The sequence below is a fragment of the Athalia rosae genome, chromosome 1, assembly GCF_917208135.1.
Source record: "Athalia rosae chromosome 1, iyAthRosa1.1, whole genome shotgun sequence".
Lineage (NCBI taxonomy): Eukaryota > Metazoa > Arthropoda > Insecta > Hymenoptera > Athaliidae > Athalia > Athalia rosae.
In genome coordinates this window covers 13,764,607-13,785,093 of record NC_064026.1, presented here as the reverse complement: position 1 = coordinate 13,785,093, position 20,487 = coordinate 13,764,607, and the positions used below count along the sequence as shown (strand labels likewise).

Here is a 20,487-nt window from a genome sequence, read left to right as displayed (position 1 = left end):
AAGGCGAGATGTTTTTTATTACCATCATAAACTTGAAAATTCTATTCACTTCGTGTCGTTGGAGAGAGAGGGAGAATAACTTTGAGACTCACGCGATCACGTTTGCGGAATGTTAGTTAGGAATAGTGGAAAAAATGTTTTGCATCGGACACGAGTTTCCCATATGCGAAAAGCACTAACGACGTACGAATACCGGACGGACGTTTACCGCGAATCCTAAACTCGCAGTTTTGGTTGAATACTTCAATTTGCTAATTATGAAAAGTGACCAGATGCAGGAACGTGTGTTGGATTACGGTAGGTTGCACGCCCATTTTCCAAGTATATCTATGTATCTATATTAATAATTATATCCATACAGTAACTTGAAAATGCCCGGAGGCGTCGCGTCGTAACCGCGCACCTGTATATTAGTTATAATATATTTTAATTGGAGAATGATTTTTATTATCGTCAACGTCGAGGGAAAAGTTTCAGATGCAGGGCGAATTAAATTTAATTTCCGGCATATTTTCACCTCCCCGAACTCATACAGATATATGTATACGTATACATCGCTCGGAATTCCATCGCATTTTCTCGATTACAATTAGACTGGGGTATTATGTGCACAAATGGAATGAATTATAAAAATTAATTTCAGAAATTGCGGCGATTCCTCCGACCGCTTCAATCCACCAACTTTTCACAGATCTCATTTCATGTTGTACTTTACACCAGGTAGTTCAATGTTCGAATTTTCCACGTCAACGACTCCCGGCCTCTCGTCTGAACTGTTATCATCGGGAACTTGGTCGTAATTGGCATCTGTAGGACTGTTGTAATTTCCTAGGGCCATATCAATCAACGAAAAACTGCAACTGGGAAACATTCTCGTACAATCTCGACCCTGATGACCCGCGCGATGTGCCGCATCGTAGACGTGATGCTCCGGTGGTTCGAAGGAGAAGACCTTCTTCAGAGGTAGTCTGAAAATTTTGACATTCTTTATTCCATTTGTTATTCAATTCTATACCGATTGTCTTTCTCGGATTGTTACGCGCCAGTCAATCGGAGCTAAAAATCGATTTTTTTTCAATCATTCAAGTAACCATTTCCCGATGTATTTTGACCTCAACAACGCGATGTTGATATAAATGTAACGGCGCATAGCTTGACGTGATTTGCAGAGATGTGCGAATTGAGAAATTGATTCGATTTCATGAAATATCTCTGACCTTCCTTTCGGCGTTTATAATAGCCGATTTCTCAGAGATCTAATATCGAGTAATATTTCAGTTTCGTTCTCTCATCTTTTCGTTGATCCAACCTGTGAATCTAGACGGTCGAATAGAGTAGATATTTCTGAGGAGGAAGTGAGCCAAGCATTGATCACCGATTTAATAATACGTCCAGAAATTTAGACTTCAGGTATTCCGTTAAATTGCTTGTTCTCTTCTCGATTTGAAACACATTACTTCTCAAATATGTTACTCCCGAAATAAGAGCTCGTTCATAAAAGTAACGATGAGATGAGTAATTTATCTTGTCATCGTACATCGGTGTAGAATTCTACGCGTCTCGATCGGGATCAGCCGAATTTAACGCGTTACCTACGAATCCTCCTTTTCTAAATTTCAATTTCGCTCTTCGATCTTCGATGTAAATCTATTTCCGTACAAAGAACAAATTATAGACACTCTCCGTAACACTCGTCGAATACTCGCAGATGAAACGAGTTTTTCGCAAATAAAACAGAATCGAAAGTTCTGTTCGACGAACGGATCGAATCACCATACAATTTAAAGCAAAAACGAAACCCGAATAATGTCTAACGCAAATTGAAATTACTCACGAAAATGTGATTCTCATCATTTCCTCGATCAAGGTGCTTCCTTGGGGCATCAGACGTTGCGAGGCTTCGCAAAGGGCGCGTAGAACGCACGTCCTTCCGTCAAACCCCATTCTGAAAGAGGAGAAAAAAATTGAAGCTCATCTCCATCGACAGATTCGCATAATCATACGACATTCGTTGGTAAGGATTGCGAGTCGATGCGAGCCTAGGAGAATTGAAGCTCTGCGCGAGCATTCGTAACGATTCCGTGGAGGACGATTGTTTTACTTTTACTGTGGCGATCGTTAGCTGACGAAAGCCCGCAGGGTATGCGAACGATTTAATTCACGACAGAGTTTAACTAGCACTCCGGTTTTCAGAGCTACCTACCTATTCCTGGTGCAGTAGCTCGAGAAACTGATATTATACCGTTAACCTCCGACCAACGTTACGGTTTAATCCTAAAGCCCTTAATTTAAACAGTTCCTCGAGCAGCAAACGTTAGATGTGGATAATAATCGTGATTCGCATGATTTGCCGAAAAACTTTTAGCAGGCCGACGTCGGTGGTTCAAATTGGAGTTTAGAATCGACAATCTCAGCGAATGTGACCCATTAAATTCGAGCGCGTTCGTCTTCGACTATATCCGTAGAGAAGTAACGTAGAGTTTCATCGAATCGCGAGTGGATGTATGAACCCGGCGCGCTAATATAGTCCCTCCAAGTATGCAGGTTGAGAAGTTGTTACTTCGGAATATTACTTAAACGCAGATTGAATTTAGCGTGGTAATATTTGCCGCAATCGCCGCGTTGCATCAGCATCAATTACTCAATTCCCTCGTATGTTTGGCCTGCGATCACTTATCCGCGTGAAAACATCAAACCGAATTTCATTTGCGGTTACGGATAGATCGAACAGATCGTATCGGTAAGAACGATGATATATAGTAATACTTTACTTCAAAAAATTGTGCCGATCAAATTGCGGCGAAAGTTAGAGTCGGAAGCAGAGAAAAAAAAAAAAAAATGGCCGGAAAAACTTCGACGCTTCTGAAACCTCCGATCCGCCTCTCAAATCGGATCGTCAGAATCGATTCCACGGTGATTTACGGCACATAGTACCTACCACCTGTCCGAGAACGAATCTCAATTACACTTGGAACTTGATAATGTTTGCGAATTCAAACAAAGGTGTTCACGCGACGCTACTCGTTTCAGCGACGACGACGCGACGTCCGCAGTTAATTGAACATGTATATACATATACATATGTATATAAAAACGTTGGAGAGACGTATTGATCGGGTAGAAAAATTAGACGAAAACTATTCATTTCTAACGGACAACGAACGAATTGGCTGTAGCGGAAGCATTCTTACTTCTACCTGGAATGCTATGACAAGATAATACGTATCCGGTGAAGGAGAGTGTCGAATGTTTAGCTGGACTTTCGTCGATCGCTTAGGATTATGAATTGATGTCCTATCTCCTATTCCGTTGGTGGACTTTGGCGCCTTTGAATCTGGATTAAAGACTTTCGATCACACCCAAGCTGGAAAAACTGCTCTAGTTGAGAACGAAATTCCGAAGGAAATATAACCATCCGGGTACATTAAATATTCGCCGAAGATTCCTTGTTCAATTTCGCAACCGCCAACTTGCCTCTTGTCTCTGCACACGGACATTTTCTGAATTCCGTGAGTGCGGATAATAGCGGTTGCGGGTAAAAAATATACCGTGTCGAAAAAAAAAGTTTTCTTTTCTCACAACTATTTTAAAAGTTTCGCTACCGCAAAAAACAAATCCTCTCGAAATCGCCCCTCGATATCTCAGACATCGAGCTGGTGCACAGAGGAGTCTTCTTTCCCATTTGAAATACATTGAAAAAACAATCAATTCTTAATTTTCGAAATAATTACACACGAAATTTTGTGTATAATTATTGTTTCTACTATCTTGTAGGAAATTTTCTAAATTCTTTAAAAAATTGGTGTCCTGAGTTTTTCACCAAAACTCAATAGAAAAAAAAATTATGGAGCATCGAACTCAATAGGAAAAAAGTTATGAAGCGTCAAAGTAGGGAAAAAAACATAAAATAGTTAAACGTTGAGAACAATTGTTATTTTTCATAAAAATGACAAATTTTTATCCTCTGCTTTGACGCTCCATAACTTTTTTCCTATTCAGTTCAGAAAAAAACTAAGGATACCAATGTCGTTTTTCTCAATATATTTTAAATGGGAAAGAAGACCCCTCTGTGCACCAGCTCAATTTTCGAGATATGGAGAGGCAATTTCGGGGGATTAGTTTTTTGTGGTACAGAAACTTTTAGGATTAATCGATCGAAAAAAAAAAACGAAGAAATTCTTGACACAGTCTAGTGAAAAAGTGACAATCCGTTAAGTTATTGCAAGCGTTTCGCGAGTCAAAGCATCGAGGATATTTCTCGAATGAGCTGCATCGGTCGTCATTTCATACACCTATACGCTAAGGTTATAAATTTACGATAGCCACATCAAAACTTTCCATGGAATAATTTACTCATATTTTTTATGAATTATTACAACACTGTGCTTTCGAATGCTCGATTTTAACATTTCCATATTTTTCACAAACTATGAACTGATGTTTCAGATAACCTGATGAGTAATTACATAGATGGCAATGATCCGCGCTCAGAAAGTAGATAATTTAATGAAAAAGAGGACTCGGTACTTCCGCCTGATGAAATCACAGGGGTTACATGTATAACGTACGCAGCAACATAGATCCCTTTCGTACAGGGCTGAGACGATTGTCAAGCTTTTACCTCCTGACAATAAGTAGCGTTTAGAATTCAGAGCGTTGAATGCACCACCGACGTCGGTGCAACACCGCACCTAGGTTGGTCCGGGTGATCGCGGTGCGGTCGCGGGCGTCGGGAAGCTTAGGGGGTGATGGTTGGCGATGAAGCAGGGTGTACCGGGAAGTCGAGGGATGCGGGGGGAGGGCCGGCGCCGCGAGAGAACACGGTTGGCAGGCCATTTATTCCTTCCACTAGGACCACCGTCTACGGGAAATAGTTTCCTCTATTCTCGACCATAGCTAGATTTATTCCCGCCGTAGGGAAGGCTGATTATTTTCGCCTGGACCTTGTTCCCCGAAATAAGGTCGTTTCTAGGGTCGACGTTTAACGGCGGTCTTCCTTCGCTTTAGACTTTTTCATGTATATTATATGTATACCTCTATATGTATATATATATATATATATGTATATGTATATCTTTTTTTTTTTTCATCAAACGAACTGCCTCGAGCCACGCCCAGACGTACAAAGGCCAACTTTAAAATACCTGCCCTGTCTTGCCAAGGGCATAAAATGTTACCTGCCGCTAATCGAAACCAGCAATGCCGGCGGCGGTTGGCATATATCTTTGATTTCTCTTTCGAGTAATCAATTACGCGAAACGAGCTTTTTACCGCAGGCTTCGTTACAGGACACCGCGTAGAGAAATGATACGCCCCACCAACTGATCAAATTCGCGGTGTGCATCACTCCCCCGTCCGCCCCTCGACTGACGAGAATTTTTCACCTTTTTCTCTCTACTCGAATTTCTTTTCTCCTTTTTTGATGTGAAATCTATTTTCACCCACCCTCGCGTGTCATGGGTGTTCGCTCTGAAAACCATGAATATTTACAGAATGGTTTAATTAGTTTTCCAATCCATATTCACGTGTCGGTATCAGCCTCGCCCAATATATGTATAGGATTCGAGTGGAATTTTCGGTAAACTGGATGCTGGAAGTGTGTCGGGAAACGCGGGATTCGAATAACATTGTTCCATCAACTTTTCAACAAAAAATAAGAAACATGTTTGAATCTTGATTCTTTGTTTTTGTTATTCGCCAATGGTAACGTAGGATTAGAATAATATCGCTATGTAATTTTAACGGTGTGGTTCACAAGTGAACATTGGATAAATAGGAAAATTCGATTACATATTGGGGTGTGAGTGAAATTTACGACTTTTTCTAGGAAATTGAAATTGAATCAAAGATGTGAAAAATGATTGGAAAGTTGCCGTGCTATAGATGTATCGCGATACTATCAGTGGCATTGTCATGGAAAATTTAATTACGGGAAACGTCATACTTTGCTTGTGTCCGCTACCCAACGGCTAAACAATTAGAAAGAATCGAAGGGAAGGTTTGTTAACGCTTCGGAATCAAATTCCACCGTATACAAGCGAAGCTGGGAACGCGGAAATCCAGTCGAACGCGAAAGGGCCAAGCGCCGGCAATTTCATGTCATGAGTGAAAAGCGTCTAGCAATCTGATTAAAATGCATAGCCTGGAAACCATCATTCACTGTCGTCTACCCTTGCGGCACAAAGTACCTTTCTATTAGGAATTTATTCTTCATTATTCATCCAAGGATTGAAAATTGACTGACTTACTATACGGAATCACTTGAAACGGCGCTTGATATCGTCGACAGCTGGGATCCAAGAGTATCGTCAAGAATTACGGAAAAACGATTTGACGGAAAATTGATAAACTTAACGTCGCTGATGCATGTTGGAATATCTTTTTTCGATCGTCTTAGAAATTTAACGAGTTATCTGCGGTTAAAATATTCCTGTTTTAGCAGCGCAGAGTCGATGATCAATCAATTTTCAAACCACTTGAGACGAGGTGGCTCAATATTTTTATCTGTCAAATTTCACGTGTAGCTGACGTTCACTTTCCTCGCACTTGAATGTTCCGGAAATCAATCTGTAAAGTTATCGCGCGCACTCATTTTTCAATAAAAAAGTTTTCCTCGGCCAAACCCCCCCTCGTACTCCCGCTGAAAATATGTATTCATAAATCGCGTGAGAACGGATGAGTTAATTTCACGCAATATTTCATCCAATAACTTCTATCCGATAAAACGTATTTTCCGTACTCACGCATTCATGATGACTTCCAACTTGTTGTAAAGATCCCTTCTGTGTCTTCGCTGCACGTAGTATTTCTCCGGTTTCAAATATCTCGTGGGTCCGGAAACGAAGTACTTTCTGTCGTTGTTCCAGCTGGAGTACTTGAGTTTGTTCCGATTATTCTGTAGATCTTTGTAAACATATTTATTCGGAGGAATTTTGTCCGATCTGAACTGCAGCAAGGGTGAAAGTTCGGGTTTGCTCTCGTTCGGTAGATCGTAAGAAACACCCCAATTGAGACCTTCGGTAAAAATATTGTCAGGTGTCAAGGTATGCACGGTCATGCACAGAGCGATCTATATGTTTGGAGAGGAGAAGAAAAAAAAAAATCACGATTCGATTTGGTGCCATTTAGAAATCGATGGTGCAGAAGTCCTTACCGAAAAACTCGAACCTTCGGGGAACACCACGTAACGTTTTCTTCTCGAGAGAAGTTTTTCGCCGCCACCGTCGGCCGTAGATATGAAAATTCCACCGAACAAGGCAAAAAGAACGAAGATCACTTCAGTTCTCGTCATATTTCCCTGTAAAAACTGCTTCGATGTTGTACGCGGTCTATACGTACATATTAATATTACGTCGCTGCGAATGTAGAGAGAGAGAGAGAGAGAGAGAGAGAGAGAGGAAGGAGGTCGTATAATTCTTAACCGGGGCGTGTTTTATGGCTTTGACTATCTCGCGAGTTCTTCCGAATAAACAAATACAAGGGGGTTCGCGAAGCTATAGGAAAAAGCACGAGACTCGATCCCCAGAAATCTTGGTATAACTGTCGACATTAGTTTCGAGCGAAGGCAATACACGCTGTTACGTACGTACAAGCTCCGTAGTTTAACCCTAGAACGGACACGAACACAGTTTTCTACTCGCTTGTGGCTGTGGGATACCTATACACGTTTATAAAAACGGTCCTAGCTTTGCCTACGCGAGGGGAATGAAGGGGTGGAATTTACGTGGAGCACAGAAGCAACAAATTGTAGATTCTCTGCAGCGCCTATCAATCTTGAATTTCGCATTTCTTTTGCATCGCCGTATACCGATCGGGAGGGCAGAGCGATCGGGAGCCGTATACAAATTTCGCCACGCTTTAGCTGCTCCCCCGAATTCCTTCCTGTCGTTTTGTCTCGACCGGTGCGCCACTTCTGCTTTGAATCCTATCGAATCAAAGTCAGGCGTCGGCACGAAACGGAGCAGATGTTATACATTGCCCAATAGTCCGTGCGCGACTTTTCCGAAACGAGGAATTTACGAGGATTCCAAAATTTCTCCAAGCTATCACTCTCACCGTTAGCAATTTCGCCGCAAATACCTCACCCTGTCGGCAACCCTTGTATAAGTGCGTCAGTCGAATCATCCTACCGAATAACCGTTGTACGCCTATCGGGGTATCACGACGGCTGATATGCCTCGAGTTAGTTGGCTTTGTATTCGCCGCTTTAAAATCACCGAGGAACCGATCAGGCGAATATCGACGACCTGCAACTCAACGGCCTCGTCGTTCATTGGAATTGTACCACGTTGTACCGCAATCAGTAGCGGACATTGCGAGGATGTCCTTTAATCGTTGAGGATTAAGCATTTTAAGAAATTCAATAATTAGTCGCGTCAGTCGGTCAAGTCTGTGGTTGGGAAAATCGAGATTGTTGAAGCGTTGCGTCGACGTGACTAAAAAAAAATTATAGGTAGGTATACCTCCGACAGTGATATCGATTTGGCTGAGGAATTTCATTTCACGAGCTCGCCTTTTACCTCGGGCGTAGAGTTTGATTCGAGTTTGAATACTCCGGTGTAAAGTTTCTAAAACTTTTCTTCCCTATGTAAAAGTACCATGAAAAAGACTTTGATAAAACCGCGCGGAACATACCCCGGGGCTTTTATTCTATAATTAAAACTGAATTTTGACAAGATGACACTTCTAATGGTCACAGCGAGACGCCATTTGACGGTTTTGTACGGGGGGAGGGAATTATTTGATCGAGGAATTACGACCCCTGCGGTGAATTGTTGATCGTCAATTGGACGGTTAATTCCAACACGTTTGAAGTCAATGTCAAAGCGATACTCACCGAATCTCCGAAGACTGCCAGATGCCACCGCGGTGCAACGCTTTACTCGTCTGAAACTCGTACGCCACGGTTAAACTCTAACCAGAAACCGTCTGCCGTATTAGCGGAGAGTTCGTAAGCCGACGTCTATATTTTCCCAACTATTTAACAACTCATTTTCAACGTTTCATTTTATGCTAACGAAGGATGTACTGTTACATTCCGCAGCTTTTTAACGGTAAAACGTTCAGACGTCGGTGGATGTGTTTTATTTGTTCGTATTACGCAACACGTCGTAACCGATTCAAATTTATCGGTCATAAGAATAAATACAGATATTAGGATTCCATCGTTTATTTTATATACAGACACGAGAGATCAAGTGATCAGTCCTTGACCAAATGATAATATCAATTCGATTATCGAAAACGGGCATGGATACTTGACGTCACAGTCGTTCCTGGTAGAGTATGCCCTGTCATATTCGTCCACTTTTTCTCCCGACACCCTCGGATTACTAAAATTTGCTTGCGTCAACCGTGCTTTCAAATATTTCCGTATGTCATTAATGACCTACTTATTACGTGTACAGCTAAAGTTATTTGAAACTTACCGGAAAACTATACGTAACAAGTCTTCGACGAAAGATACTCCAGGAGGTTCGAGAACGCTACGCGCTTCGCAAACTGTCCTGAGTACACAATTCTTCCCTGGTATATTTTGGCTAAAACGAGAGAAATATTTTCCGTGAACCGACGACGGTATCTGCATATTTTATCCTCAGGGAAATTCTCATGTTTTTAAAAACAAGTAAAGACTTTTCCAAACCAAACTATCCAATAACACAATTTTAACGCGCACCGATGGGTACGAATCAAGTTTCAGAATCTAATCGGATGAGAAACACAAACTCGAAGGAAAAGAGAGAATATTTAAACAAACTCCCCTGGGATAAAATTGCTTCAGAAGAACTTCATCCTTACGAAATTCACCGAATTCATGAAATACCATTCACATTGGCTTACCTATCGAGAGCGGCTTCGTAATTGGCGTATAAGTCTCTTTTGTGTCGACGATGCACCCGCCATCGAGATGGTCTGCTAATTTTCTTGATGTATATCCGTTTGTCGGCATCGTCGCCGGCGTCATCGACTGGATTTTTATTGCCCGGAATCGGCCAAATAACGTCGTATTCAACGATCACATTGAACGGTGGTGTTTGCTCGTATGGTAACGCTTTTGTCACGGAGACGGTTGCCTGGTGGATAATGTGAAAATGAAAATCAGAAAAACTAATACAGGAAATGCAAGACATTCGTAACGTCGGTTAGTCGGCAGAGTCGAATTAATGTGGACACAGATTGGAATAATCTCTAATTTTGGGACGGAGTGACGCCTGCGACGGTTCTGAATTATTCTAATGTACAACAACTCAGCTTGAAATAATTCCCCCGGAGCTGAGCAATTATAAGATCCGTTAAATTACACCACTCCGGTCGCGAATTTTCGCTCTTACAGAAATTCTTCGCCTTACTAATTTCCCTCTTATTTCTCATTATTTATACCGTTGTCCGTTACACCCGAGTAACTTTTTTGCATCGACTCACTGTAGGGTCGATCAAGTTCACCCTTCGCATAAGAAATCAACCGGAAGTATGACACTCGGCCATGTCTTACCGCAAAGGCACTGCCATCCGGAAAAGTGAGATATCTTCGTTTTCTAGACAGCACGACTTTATCTCCTGCATCTTTCCGAAACCGGCGAAGGTCACAATTCTCCGTAAGATTTTCCCTCGTCGATGTATCCCCGTCGCGAGTCGTTTCGCGGAAGGCCATAGCCTCGGCAATCAACGCGTAAATCAATAAAAACGATAGAAAACCATTCATTTCGCCGGAAAACCTTGCGATCGATTTCACTACTTGAGCGGCTTTTTATGACTTGTACCAGAAATGAGAACACACCTCTCACGCTTCGCTTAAAAACCCACCGCACTTCACCCACGGCCATGTGACTGCTGTGTTCAGAGCTCCAATTGTTTGACCTGCCAGTTAACATATCATTCGAATATTTCCACCATTTCCTTACTCAAATCTACGTAGGGGGTTCGGTTCAGTTTTATTTGTTATACCGCCGCTTGACTTCGAGACTTGATCGTTAGTCCGATGAAATTACCCACTCCGGAAATAAGTACACAGAGTGATATAAACAGCAGCGCAGTTTTGGTATAATGATGAATAATCTCGAATTATAATCGCAATCTTCTCAATCTCATTTCCGATATAGGCTTTGAAATATGGAACTGCAGATTCCAGATTCTCTCCCGACTCCCTCCCGGCATCGACCGTTTTATAAATTACAACGTGGAATTTGATTTGCAGGATAACGTCTCTCTTAGATTAATCGAGCTCACAATCAGATTTTTCGCCGTAATTCAGAAAAACCACGACTTCGTATATATATTATGACCACGATTAACTCGTTCTCTATAACAACCATTTCCTTAATCCTTGTCAGATCTTTTTCATGATTAGATCGCTTTAACCACGTTTTCTGACTGCAACGCGTGTCTTCGAATTTTTTTAATAACCCCGTTTCGTGTCATTTAACTTATAACCCATATTAAAATTCATTAGAATTAAAATTCAGGGGTGTAAAAAACCTCAATTTCCTCTTTTTCCTTTCCTCTTTTCGCCCCATTAACTCGCCCCTCTTTTTTACTCTACTAATCCCGTCCTCGCGAACCACCTGCACCCTTGTTTCAGATCAAGTACCTCCAGCTATGGCACTCGTAATACCGAATAAAAACGTAACCAAAAACAACAACAATAATAACGATACTGATAATTACGATACTCCAGCACTGTGCCTCAGTGCGTTACATCCTGATAAAATATCAAAAGCTGCTACAATAAACGCAAACGAACGAACGTATCAACGGTACGCGATAATGCCCGCAAGCAACGCGGATGTACAACAGAATTTGGTTAAGAATTAACTGGACTTTGCACACAGAGTTCGGTCTATGTAAAGTCTGCAGCATAACTCCCGTTCTGGGGGGGTGTAGAGGCGGTACTGTACGACGTTAATCGTGATTCATATGAACATTGCGCCTTAATGTAGCACCTGCTGTTACGCGTTATGCTCAGAGACTCAAGAGGAAACGTTCATTCATTTTTTTATATTTTCAGTCACTGTGCAATGAGCAGATCATAGATTCTCATTGCGAAGTGTATTGTGAGAAGATTATTTGGATATAAGAGGGATTAAGAGATTGTATTGGCAGCTTGTTGTATTTCTCATGCTTCGCTAAAAGGTTACGAAGTGGTGCAAAATTTGTTATTTTTGATCCTGCCTTATTATATTTTGGTTTTTTATTTTTAGTTTTTTCGTTGCTACACACAATACGATCTTCGGACAAACGAAAAGTGGCCTTGGAGAGCGTTGTGAGATTCGGAATTCCGAAAAAATATCTTTCCTCATATGTTCTCGAGACAAGTGGGATACAGTTGGTCGCAGTCCTTATCCGAGTCCAAGTGTGCTTTTTCATACCGGGTTTTGGGATCCTCGTGAAACGATCCTGGCGGTAATCTACAGAGAGAAGTATAGAGATTGGATCAGCGAAAGAAACTTGTCGGATTATTCTCTCAAAACTGATTCGATGGTAAATTGAACATATGATACAGGCGTACGTTACAAGCGACGAGTGACTCACGTGAATATCGAGTGCATTATTTCCTGCATAAAAGATCCCTTTCCGATTTCTGTAGCATTTCTTTTTCCCGCCCTACAGAGCGCTTTGAGAACGCAAGCCCTGCCGTCCTTGCCTTGTCTATAAAAGTAAAGTTCCCTTTCAGAAGTACCAGAAACTACAAAGGGCGTAATTCTGCACCTGCCAATCACTTTTTCGACTGAAGGGTCTTCACTCCAAAAGTGTAGACACTCGGCCAAGAGCCGCGCCCTACGATTGTTAGTGGGGGGTGAAGGAAAAATGGGGATAATATCAAGTGAACAGATGTTTTCAACCTGTTCTACGTAAAGCAGCCGGACAAAAATTATGCAAATACAAAGGTGCGGCAAGCCACTGCTTCTTTTTTACCCTTCTACCAATTTTTACTCTCAAAAAGTGAACTTGGGAGTAGTAACCTGGAGTGCGGAGGAGTACTCACCGGAGGCACCCACTTGTCTTCGGCTTGTGTAGGTACACCACTTAGCTTCCACGGCTAAGCTTTATTTATTTATTTATTTATTTATTTTTTTTATTTTTTTTGCCAAGGATTGCCAATCAACGTAATATCCGTTAATTTTATAAGTTTGTCTGTTGGAAGTTAAATTTTCTTCCGTCACGTTTATCCTCCGTTTTGAAAATTTTCAAAATAATGCATATGTTCAATGACATGGTCAATTATTATCGGTGTAACTTATATCATATTTGAGGATTTTCGCGAAACTTACGCCTTCAGCATCATCTCTATCTTCGGATACAATTCTCGTCTACTTCTGCGGTGGTAAACTTCGGCTGGTTTTCTGAAAGCTACGCTCTCTCTGTGCGGCAATTCCCAGGCCAAACCGGCGGTAACACCCATCGTGAATATACCTTGGGGTCGTGCATAGGTTCCGATCGTCATGCAATAAATTAACTGGAAATTCGTGACCAGGATTAAAAATGGGTAGCTAAGGATCGCGTCGAGTCGACCCGGCTATATGTAGAAGCAGCTTTTATGTGTCGTTTATTGTTTTTTGTACGACTGCTGCGAATTGAATTCATGAGAATAAAAGTGGATACATTTGCTTTTTCATATGGGTAGACTGCTACTGATGTAAATATCATAATGTATGATGGTCGTACCTGAACGTTGCTGCCTTGTGGAAAAATTAGATATTTATACGGACCTACAACTTTGTCCAGCTCTCGTTTTGAGCGGGTCTCGGTATTATTAACAAAGGAAACACTGGTTGATGTACAAAATTCCGCGAATAATATCAGTAACAATAGAGAGCTAGGGTAACGTTGACGCGTCATCTTCGAACTCCAGGTACGTTTTGTCAATTACAATTATCGAAGACTGCGGTCTGAATTGACAGTTACGTTAACCAGAGAGAGAGAGCTCAGTGACTGTAGGTTCGACGTATACAGGATTCAGTTGAGACGGTTACAACGGTACCAGACCTCCGCCACTTTGGCGTTTACCTGTTAATCACTTGGAGAATTCAAGCGAACGGTACCTGAACTAAAAAGTTCAAAGACGTCCATAAAATTGAATCTGAAAGGGATGCGTATTAACCCCATTCGGAGACGGTTCAACGTTCACACTGTTGATACAATTATTGAAACGTCCGAAGCTTTGAATAATGGGTATCGGACAAATGTATATATACGCATGACATTATGAAAGAAAAAAATTCAATCAGTTGTGAAATTTGCTTTTCCCAACAATTTACACGGAATAATATGAATAAAATTGAACATTTTTCGTATCGAAAAGCGGTTCCGATTCACCCCGATACCCACCGCGGTAATACACACAGTTATGTTTCAATTAATTCTGCGGTTCGACGCCCGTTGATACGACGCTTGGTTCCGAGACAATACGCTCGCCAATTTTCTCAATTAAACAAAAGTAATTGAATTTCTGCGCCTGTTGCTTCAATAAATTCAACTAAGATAAGTTCAATTAATTCAAGTTGGGTGAATGATCGACCGATTCTTCCTGCAACCCCTTGTTACCCCGACAGAGCGATGCGACGACAACGCGACGGTAATTTGACCAATAATCTGGGCAGGCGCATTGCCTAAAGCAATCACAACTGTTTTATCAGTCGAATGTCATCGAGCACGATATCCAAACTGGCAACGCAGCTGTAGAGGATTCAATGAATCATGTGTAATGAAATCGAGGACGCGCCGTCCAATAAAACAATTTTATTGTTAACTCTCACACATCGGCTATGATACATTCACATCATAAATCATCACGAGTAAAAATCAATTATTTTTAAAACTGAAATTCGGTTTCCTTTTGGAAAAAAAAGCCTCGTCGGCGCAGAACGGATTTGTAATGAAAAAAGTCACCAGCAATTTCGATGAATTGAGTGGAGTGCATCAACCTTGCGGTAAGTTCTTCGTTACTTTGCAACCTGTGATCGTCGAGGTTCGGAGGAGGCGATCGTTGTAAAAAACACAGGCCGAAATTGTTCACAGGTCGACTTCGTAAATGGAGTGTTCGCAGGTTGGATAGAGCTTCGCGCAATCTTCTCGAGCAGAGTGGGCGTAGTCATAAATCTCATGTTCCACAGATTCGAATTTCGATCCATCATTAGGCAGGCTATTAACAAAATTACTCGCACTCGTAAATTCTCACGTCAATTAAGCCGCTTCTCGGATTATCATAGCTCAATAAATGTAGCTACGTCCTATTTCAGAGACCGTAAATTTTCCAGTATATTCAAGAAGTTTCAGGCTCGTGAAACGAGGCGAATTTGAAGAAACGTTTTTCTCATTTTACCGAAGGGTTGGCAATAAAGGATAATCAATTCAACGAACGAATAGGGGTGGCTCAAACTCGATGGAAGAAAACAAAAATCTTAGCTCGGTCTAGCGTGAATATGAATATCTTTGTTGCACTCTCTGACGGATACGGGACGACAATAAAAACAACTAACCATAACATTGAATAATAATAAGAACGGTGGTTAGCATACAGGCAGCGCATATAGTACAAACAAACGATCTTCCCGAAAATAATTTTCCGTTGAAGGAAAATCTGTAGGAGAGGGAAGAAAAAAGAAGGCATCTCATCATTCACGAGTTTGATCGTTATCTGTCGAATAATAGGATATAACTCTGTTTTTTTTTTTTCTCTGTTTTCTTCATCCGAACTTTGGCGAACCGAATCGGTGATTATTCCGTTCGAAAAAAAAGGAAAAGTAGACACCCCGATTTTGGAATTTGTAATCAGTTAGATGGAATGAAATACTCGTAGCTCATTTATTTTCAGTTGAACCGGTACAGCAGTACTTACCTAAAAGCAGCGTGTAGTACTTCCTGCACGAAGGTCCCTTCTCCGATATCCTCTTTCTTCCTCTTTCCGGCTTCACAAAGTGCCCTCAGTACGCAGGAACGACCATCCAGTCCGGCACTGTAATCGAAGTTTGCGTCACGGCAGATAATTTACGACGAAGGAGAACGGCTCGTACCGGATTCCGAGCTTATGGAAGCTTTAATTATAGCGCTGGACTACCAATGACTGGTAAACTGAATTTATCGATTTCTAATTCCCTTGTTTCACAAGCCACTACGTGCAAAGCAGCCATTTGAAAATATCGCACGTGGTACGCTATATATTTTTTTCGAATGTGAATAGCGAGAACATAAAGCGGTAACCTGTGTGACAAGAGTTGTAACTATTATATTAAGCTCGAGTTGAACGCGGCGGAGTTGGGGAAAACGAAATGTGACCTGCATTTGCATTCGTGCCGAGGAGACACCGCGGTAGCTATATGAATAATAAAATCCACAAGTCTCTGGAGCTTTTAGGAAAAGCAAATTTTTTATATCCAACCTGCCAGCGGTAACAGATCTGCTGCCCGTTTTGTTATTCGCTTGTCTTGCGGTTTACCCAAGCGACAATTGTACCATATAACAATAACAGAGATGCATGCATTGTGCTTACGTACGCCTTTAAAAAAGCTTCAATTTTCGGATACATCACACTCCGGCTTCTTCGGTGCAAAAGATCGACCGCTGTCTTGTCCACTTGACTCGGTAACTCCCAGGCCATGGCAGCTGTCAAACCCAGTACCAGATCTCCATCTCTACCATAAGCGCCGATGGTCAGACAGTAGACCAACTATAAAACCATGTTAATATTGACGATCCATGACCCAGATACGAGGGAGTAAGTCAACAAACTTTCTTACTTGCATGTTGCTACCCCGTGGAAATATTAAGTATCTCTTCCGCCTCGAGAGAACCCTCCCCGTGTCAACGTCTGTGCAGTTTTTCCCCGAATGGTTCGAACTCGCGAATACAAAATTCAGACAAACCACGGCAAAAAGTAATTCGAAAAATTGCGGACTCATCTGTAGCAGCCGTAAAAAATAACACATGAGAGATGATTTTTAACGGTGAAAAATCGTTCGTTGCGTACGTGGAAAATGTTAGTCTTACCTTGAACGTACTTCTTTTATCGTTGTTCAACAAGTGGGGAAAATCGGAGACCGTCGAAACGTGGGAATGGAAATATGCGTGGACGTTGCGTACCTAGGCCACATGCTACTGCGGAAAATATTCAAATTCAACGGTTCTTTCACTATTCTAGATTTTGACATTTACCCGATAATTGACTGATCCAACAAACGCGTTTCAGTTCATAACAAATATTATTTGATCTGATACGGAATTCAACGGCAATTCATAACGGAACGGAAGAGTCGTTAACAATCGTGTAACCGATTAATTGAGTTCCGCAAAATTCAAACGAGGAATATTATTTGACAGTAACCGCAGAAACAGTTGCGGTGACAGCGCGGAATGTAATGATCTCCGCGTCCGCTGGACCTCTCCCTTCTTTCGTAACACCTGTGCAAACGTCTCGTATCATCTTAGCGTGAACTGATTGGTTTTTTCATCGTATACACGCACAGCTATATCGAGCAAAAAATTTCCCATTGAAGCTATGGAAATAAAATCGTAAATAAATTTCACGGGATACGTAGACAATTTATGGACGTGTAATTGCGCGCGGAAAATACGTCGACGTTTTGTGCGCTGCATAGGGTTATTCTTCAGGCGCATGGATTCATTTTGCGAAGTCGGGACGGGGTGATATTTTCAAATGCACATTGAAACTTAGAAATTATGGATCATGGATGAGCATTTTATTGATTTTACGCAAAGTTATCGATCACATCTCGTCAAAGCTATACGAACAATATAATTTATGTTGTTTCACATTTTTTTTCCCTCCCTCTTTTTATTCTAGAGGGCAAATCGATGAACAATTTTCGGAACAAATTCGATTTACAGCTTCCTATGGATTCACTAAAGTCGGTCATCTTCGTATGATCATTTTTCCAAGAACGCATTAAATCCAATAAAATTCAAAGGGCAACTGCTTTTACGATCCCTGCAGGTGAACGAATCTTTTACAGACGCGTTTCGATCCTCCCTCAAATCTCTGGAATAATATACCGGAAATAATATTGTGTTTCGCGGGGTTACACATCATGCGTAATATTTCAGAATACCAACCGCAGCAGGAGTCTAAGAATCTTTGCCACGACACCGGTTTTCTGACTGACGTAATCCGCAGCATGACAAATGTTATTCAAGAGGCAGGATTTCCCATCAAAACCATGTCTGAAAGAAATACATATTTCAGCCAGGGATACCGCTCCTGTAAATTCGCACGTTCGGTAGCAGGTGCTATCCAACTTTGTCACGATTAAAAGTGACCTTTTCACTTTTATCCTTATTTTTCTAAACTTTCTTTCTTTCATTACTTATCTGTTTTACTTATATTTGAACGAATCAAGAAAGTCTCTGAATATTAACCGATAAAAAATGACTGCGCGCTCGAAAGTTATAATTTGGGAGAACGTCAACAACGAAGACTTATTTCCGCTACGAAAAATTTTGCGAACCTCATTATCTCGATAAATGTAGGTCTGTGTACAACAGCATGCCCATGTGTATGAAATTGTTCAAGTATGAATGAGATGATAATTTACGGTGGAAATAAGACGTCCAACTTGAATCGTTATGACCAAGAATCGAGGCGTAGTAATCTCTGTGCTTTTTTATTTTACATTTGGTATTTAGCATCGAACGGTTTCACGGTATTCACGACTCGGATTTTCTTATTACCAAAAGCGCGAGTGGGATCAACTTTTCTTCGTAGAGTAATATAGCGAAAAACTACTCATCCCTTTGGTTCGACTCACCAGTAAAGCCCTCGGCGCTGAACACATTTCAAAAATAGAAAAAAAAAAAAAAAAAAAAAAAAAAAAAATGAATGGAAAATAGTGATGCTAACGATGCAGATGTGAAGCAAAAAGAAAAACGTAGCCGAAAACTTTTTGCATGACTCCGCTAAATCTACTGGGCTTGAGACATTCAAATATCATTCGTCCGCAAGAATGATCATGGTAAAGAGTTTTCAAAATAACAAGACCTCGCCTTGTTTAAAGACTTGCCTTGTTCGTATCGAAGTTCAACACGAGTTTGTTAATAGCAATATTTCGTTCGACAAATGTCACAATTACAAAGATAAACGGTAAAATTACCCGAGAAATTACCTGTTAAATAGAAATTCGGCATCCTCCAGAACCGCTCGGATTGGTCTTCTCCCTGAAAACTTTAGCTTCCCCTCCGGAACGTCCCATGCTACTTTGAATCCAGCGACATGAGCGAAAATCGGGGTAGAATTAAGTATGGCGTCTTTAAAGTTCATCCTGAGCTGTGAAATTGTGTTGACAAATACATGCAAATTTCAGGGTGATTCAACTCTCGTGAATATTGACTAATTGTAAGTATATTTATACGTATGCGTATAACCCAAAATAGAGGCAAGAGGTCAATTTCGAGGTAATTGTTGAAGTTTCCTGAGTATAGCTATCGATCTACAAATGCCATTGAGAGTTTTTCGGATGATGGTATTTGAAAAAGTTAAGGCGATGTACTCACAAAGAATTTCGAGCCAGGTCGGATCCCCACCAACCTCCTGGTTCTGGACAACTTTTCGTCCGCTGGAAAAATCGACGCGATGGACAGGAGTAGAACTGCACAGACTAGGATCTTCATAATTTACCGACAGACTTCCTTATTCCCTATGCTATCCGTTGTATCTATGAACGTGAATTCGAGCATACAGCGTTCAACGAGAATTAGTTAAATTAGTTTTGACTTTCGTAGAGTTTCGTAGCGGCCGATTTGTCTCGGGGTTACTGCGGCCTCCGGTGCACCAATTAGCGCCTAGCAACGGCGAACGTTAATTCCATGCGAGATACACTGGATGCTTAATTTAATTGGAGCGCAACTAAACGGAGCAATTTTACACAAATCTATTCGGAATACCCTAAACCCGCAGCGATGGCAATTTATCCCACCACGTATAGTACGTATACTTCCCGACTTGAATTCTCCGGTAAACTTCGTTTCCTATAACTCTTAACGGATTTTAAAAACTTATCTGAGAATAACTCTGCACGCACCACCACCTTTACAGGTGAGTTCTAACTTAGTGACCTTCCAACGTCACCATACAAAAATGAGTGGCCAGACAGCGATATTCGGTCCCGTGTACAACAGATATTAACACCTTGTCATTCCTGATATGCGACCTTACATGCCCACACAACCTACTACGTTACGATGTTGCGTCGGGTTGAGTGTCCGACACTGTTTGCGTATGCATTTATCTTCGCCATACGGTAGGTATATGGTATTCCATAGAAAATCACCAACTGCAGCGAGACGTAACTTTCCCAAACTCACGTAAATCCCCCATCTTTCGAACACCAACTGTACGTGTCGAGATAGCAGGATAATTCAATTTGTAGTAATCTATATATACTAATGAGAACATGTGATCCGCAGTCACCAAATTTGGCGACGCTAATAATTTCAGTCATGTGAGAACCTCGAAGCTACGTCTCATTTTGAACTCGAAAA

The 20,487-nt window shown here is 41.3% G+C and overlaps 5 protein-coding genes across 8 annotated transcripts; all 5 read right to left on the bottom strand.

The window, feature by feature from the left end:
* Positions 1-313: 313 nt before the first annotated feature.
* LOC105686947 lies at positions 314-8,992 on the bottom strand. 3 transcript variants are annotated; one of them, XM_012402243.2, is made up of 5 exons: positions 8,837-8,992; positions 7,154-7,297; positions 6,744-7,069; positions 1,835-1,945; positions 314-968 (listed from the first exon to the last, which is right to left on the bottom strand). In XM_012402243.2, exons 2-5 carry the CDS (start codon positions 7,289-7,291, stop codon positions 695-697), a joined length of 849 nt encoding a protein of 282 aa, XP_012257666.2. In that variant the 5' UTR covers positions 7,292-7,297; positions 8,837-8,992; the 3' UTR covers positions 314-694. The 3 variants fall into 3 exon arrangements, with proteins under 3 accessions (XP_012257666.2, XP_048505083.1, XP_048505084.1); XM_048649126.1 differs by having other exon boundaries at positions 7,154-7,328; positions 8,837-8,976; XM_048649127.1 differs by having other exon boundaries at positions 7,154-7,306; positions 8,837-8,940.
* Positions 8,993-9,130: 138 nt separating this feature from the next.
* Positions 9,131-11,794, bottom strand: LOC105686948. Its single transcript, XM_012402244.2, has 4 exons — positions 10,493-11,794; positions 9,841-10,073; positions 9,429-9,539; positions 9,131-9,332 (listed from the first exon to the last, which is right to left on the bottom strand). Exons 1-4 carry the CDS (start codon positions 10,700-10,702, stop codon positions 9,194-9,196), a joined length of 693 nt encoding a protein of 230 aa, XP_012257667.2. The 5' UTR covers positions 10,703-11,794; the 3' UTR covers positions 9,131-9,193.
* Positions 11,795-12,079: 285 nt separating this feature from the next.
* LOC105686949 lies at positions 12,080-13,948 on the bottom strand. The gene is made up of 4 exons (XM_012402245.2): positions 13,663-13,948; positions 13,269-13,453; positions 12,529-12,645; positions 12,080-12,404 (listed from the first exon to the last, which is right to left on the bottom strand). Exons 1-4 carry the CDS (start codon positions 13,834-13,836, stop codon positions 12,293-12,295), a joined length of 588 nt encoding a protein of 195 aa, XP_012257668.2. The 5' UTR covers positions 13,837-13,948; the 3' UTR covers positions 12,080-12,292.
* A 773-nt stretch (positions 13,949-14,721) lies between these two features.
* On the bottom strand, positions 14,722-17,323 carry LOC105686950. 2 transcript variants are annotated; one of them, XM_048648823.1, is made up of 5 exons: positions 16,995-17,323; positions 16,734-16,895; positions 16,491-16,663; positions 15,836-15,952; positions 14,722-15,139 (listed from the first exon to the last, which is right to left on the bottom strand). In XM_048648823.1, exons 2-5 carry the CDS (start codon positions 16,893-16,895, stop codon positions 15,010-15,012), a joined length of 582 nt encoding a protein of 193 aa, XP_048504780.1. In that variant the 5' UTR covers positions 16,995-17,323; the 3' UTR covers positions 14,722-15,009. The 2 variants fall into 2 exon arrangements, with proteins under 2 accessions (XP_048504780.1, XP_048504779.1); XM_048648822.1 differs by having other exon boundaries at positions 16,984-17,320.
* A 355-nt stretch (positions 17,324-17,678) lies between these two features.
* On the bottom strand, positions 17,679-20,338 carry LOC110117056. Its single transcript, XM_048648782.1, has 4 exons — positions 19,501-20,338; positions 19,113-19,273; positions 18,067-18,174; positions 17,679-17,992 (listed from the first exon to the last, which is right to left on the bottom strand). The coding sequence occupies exons 1-4, from the start codon at positions 19,615-19,617 to the stop codon at positions 17,881-17,883; spliced, it is 498 nt and encodes a 165-aa protein (XP_048504739.1). The 5' UTR covers positions 19,618-20,338; the 3' UTR covers positions 17,679-17,880.
* Between the last annotated feature and the right edge of the window lie 149 nt (positions 20,339-20,487).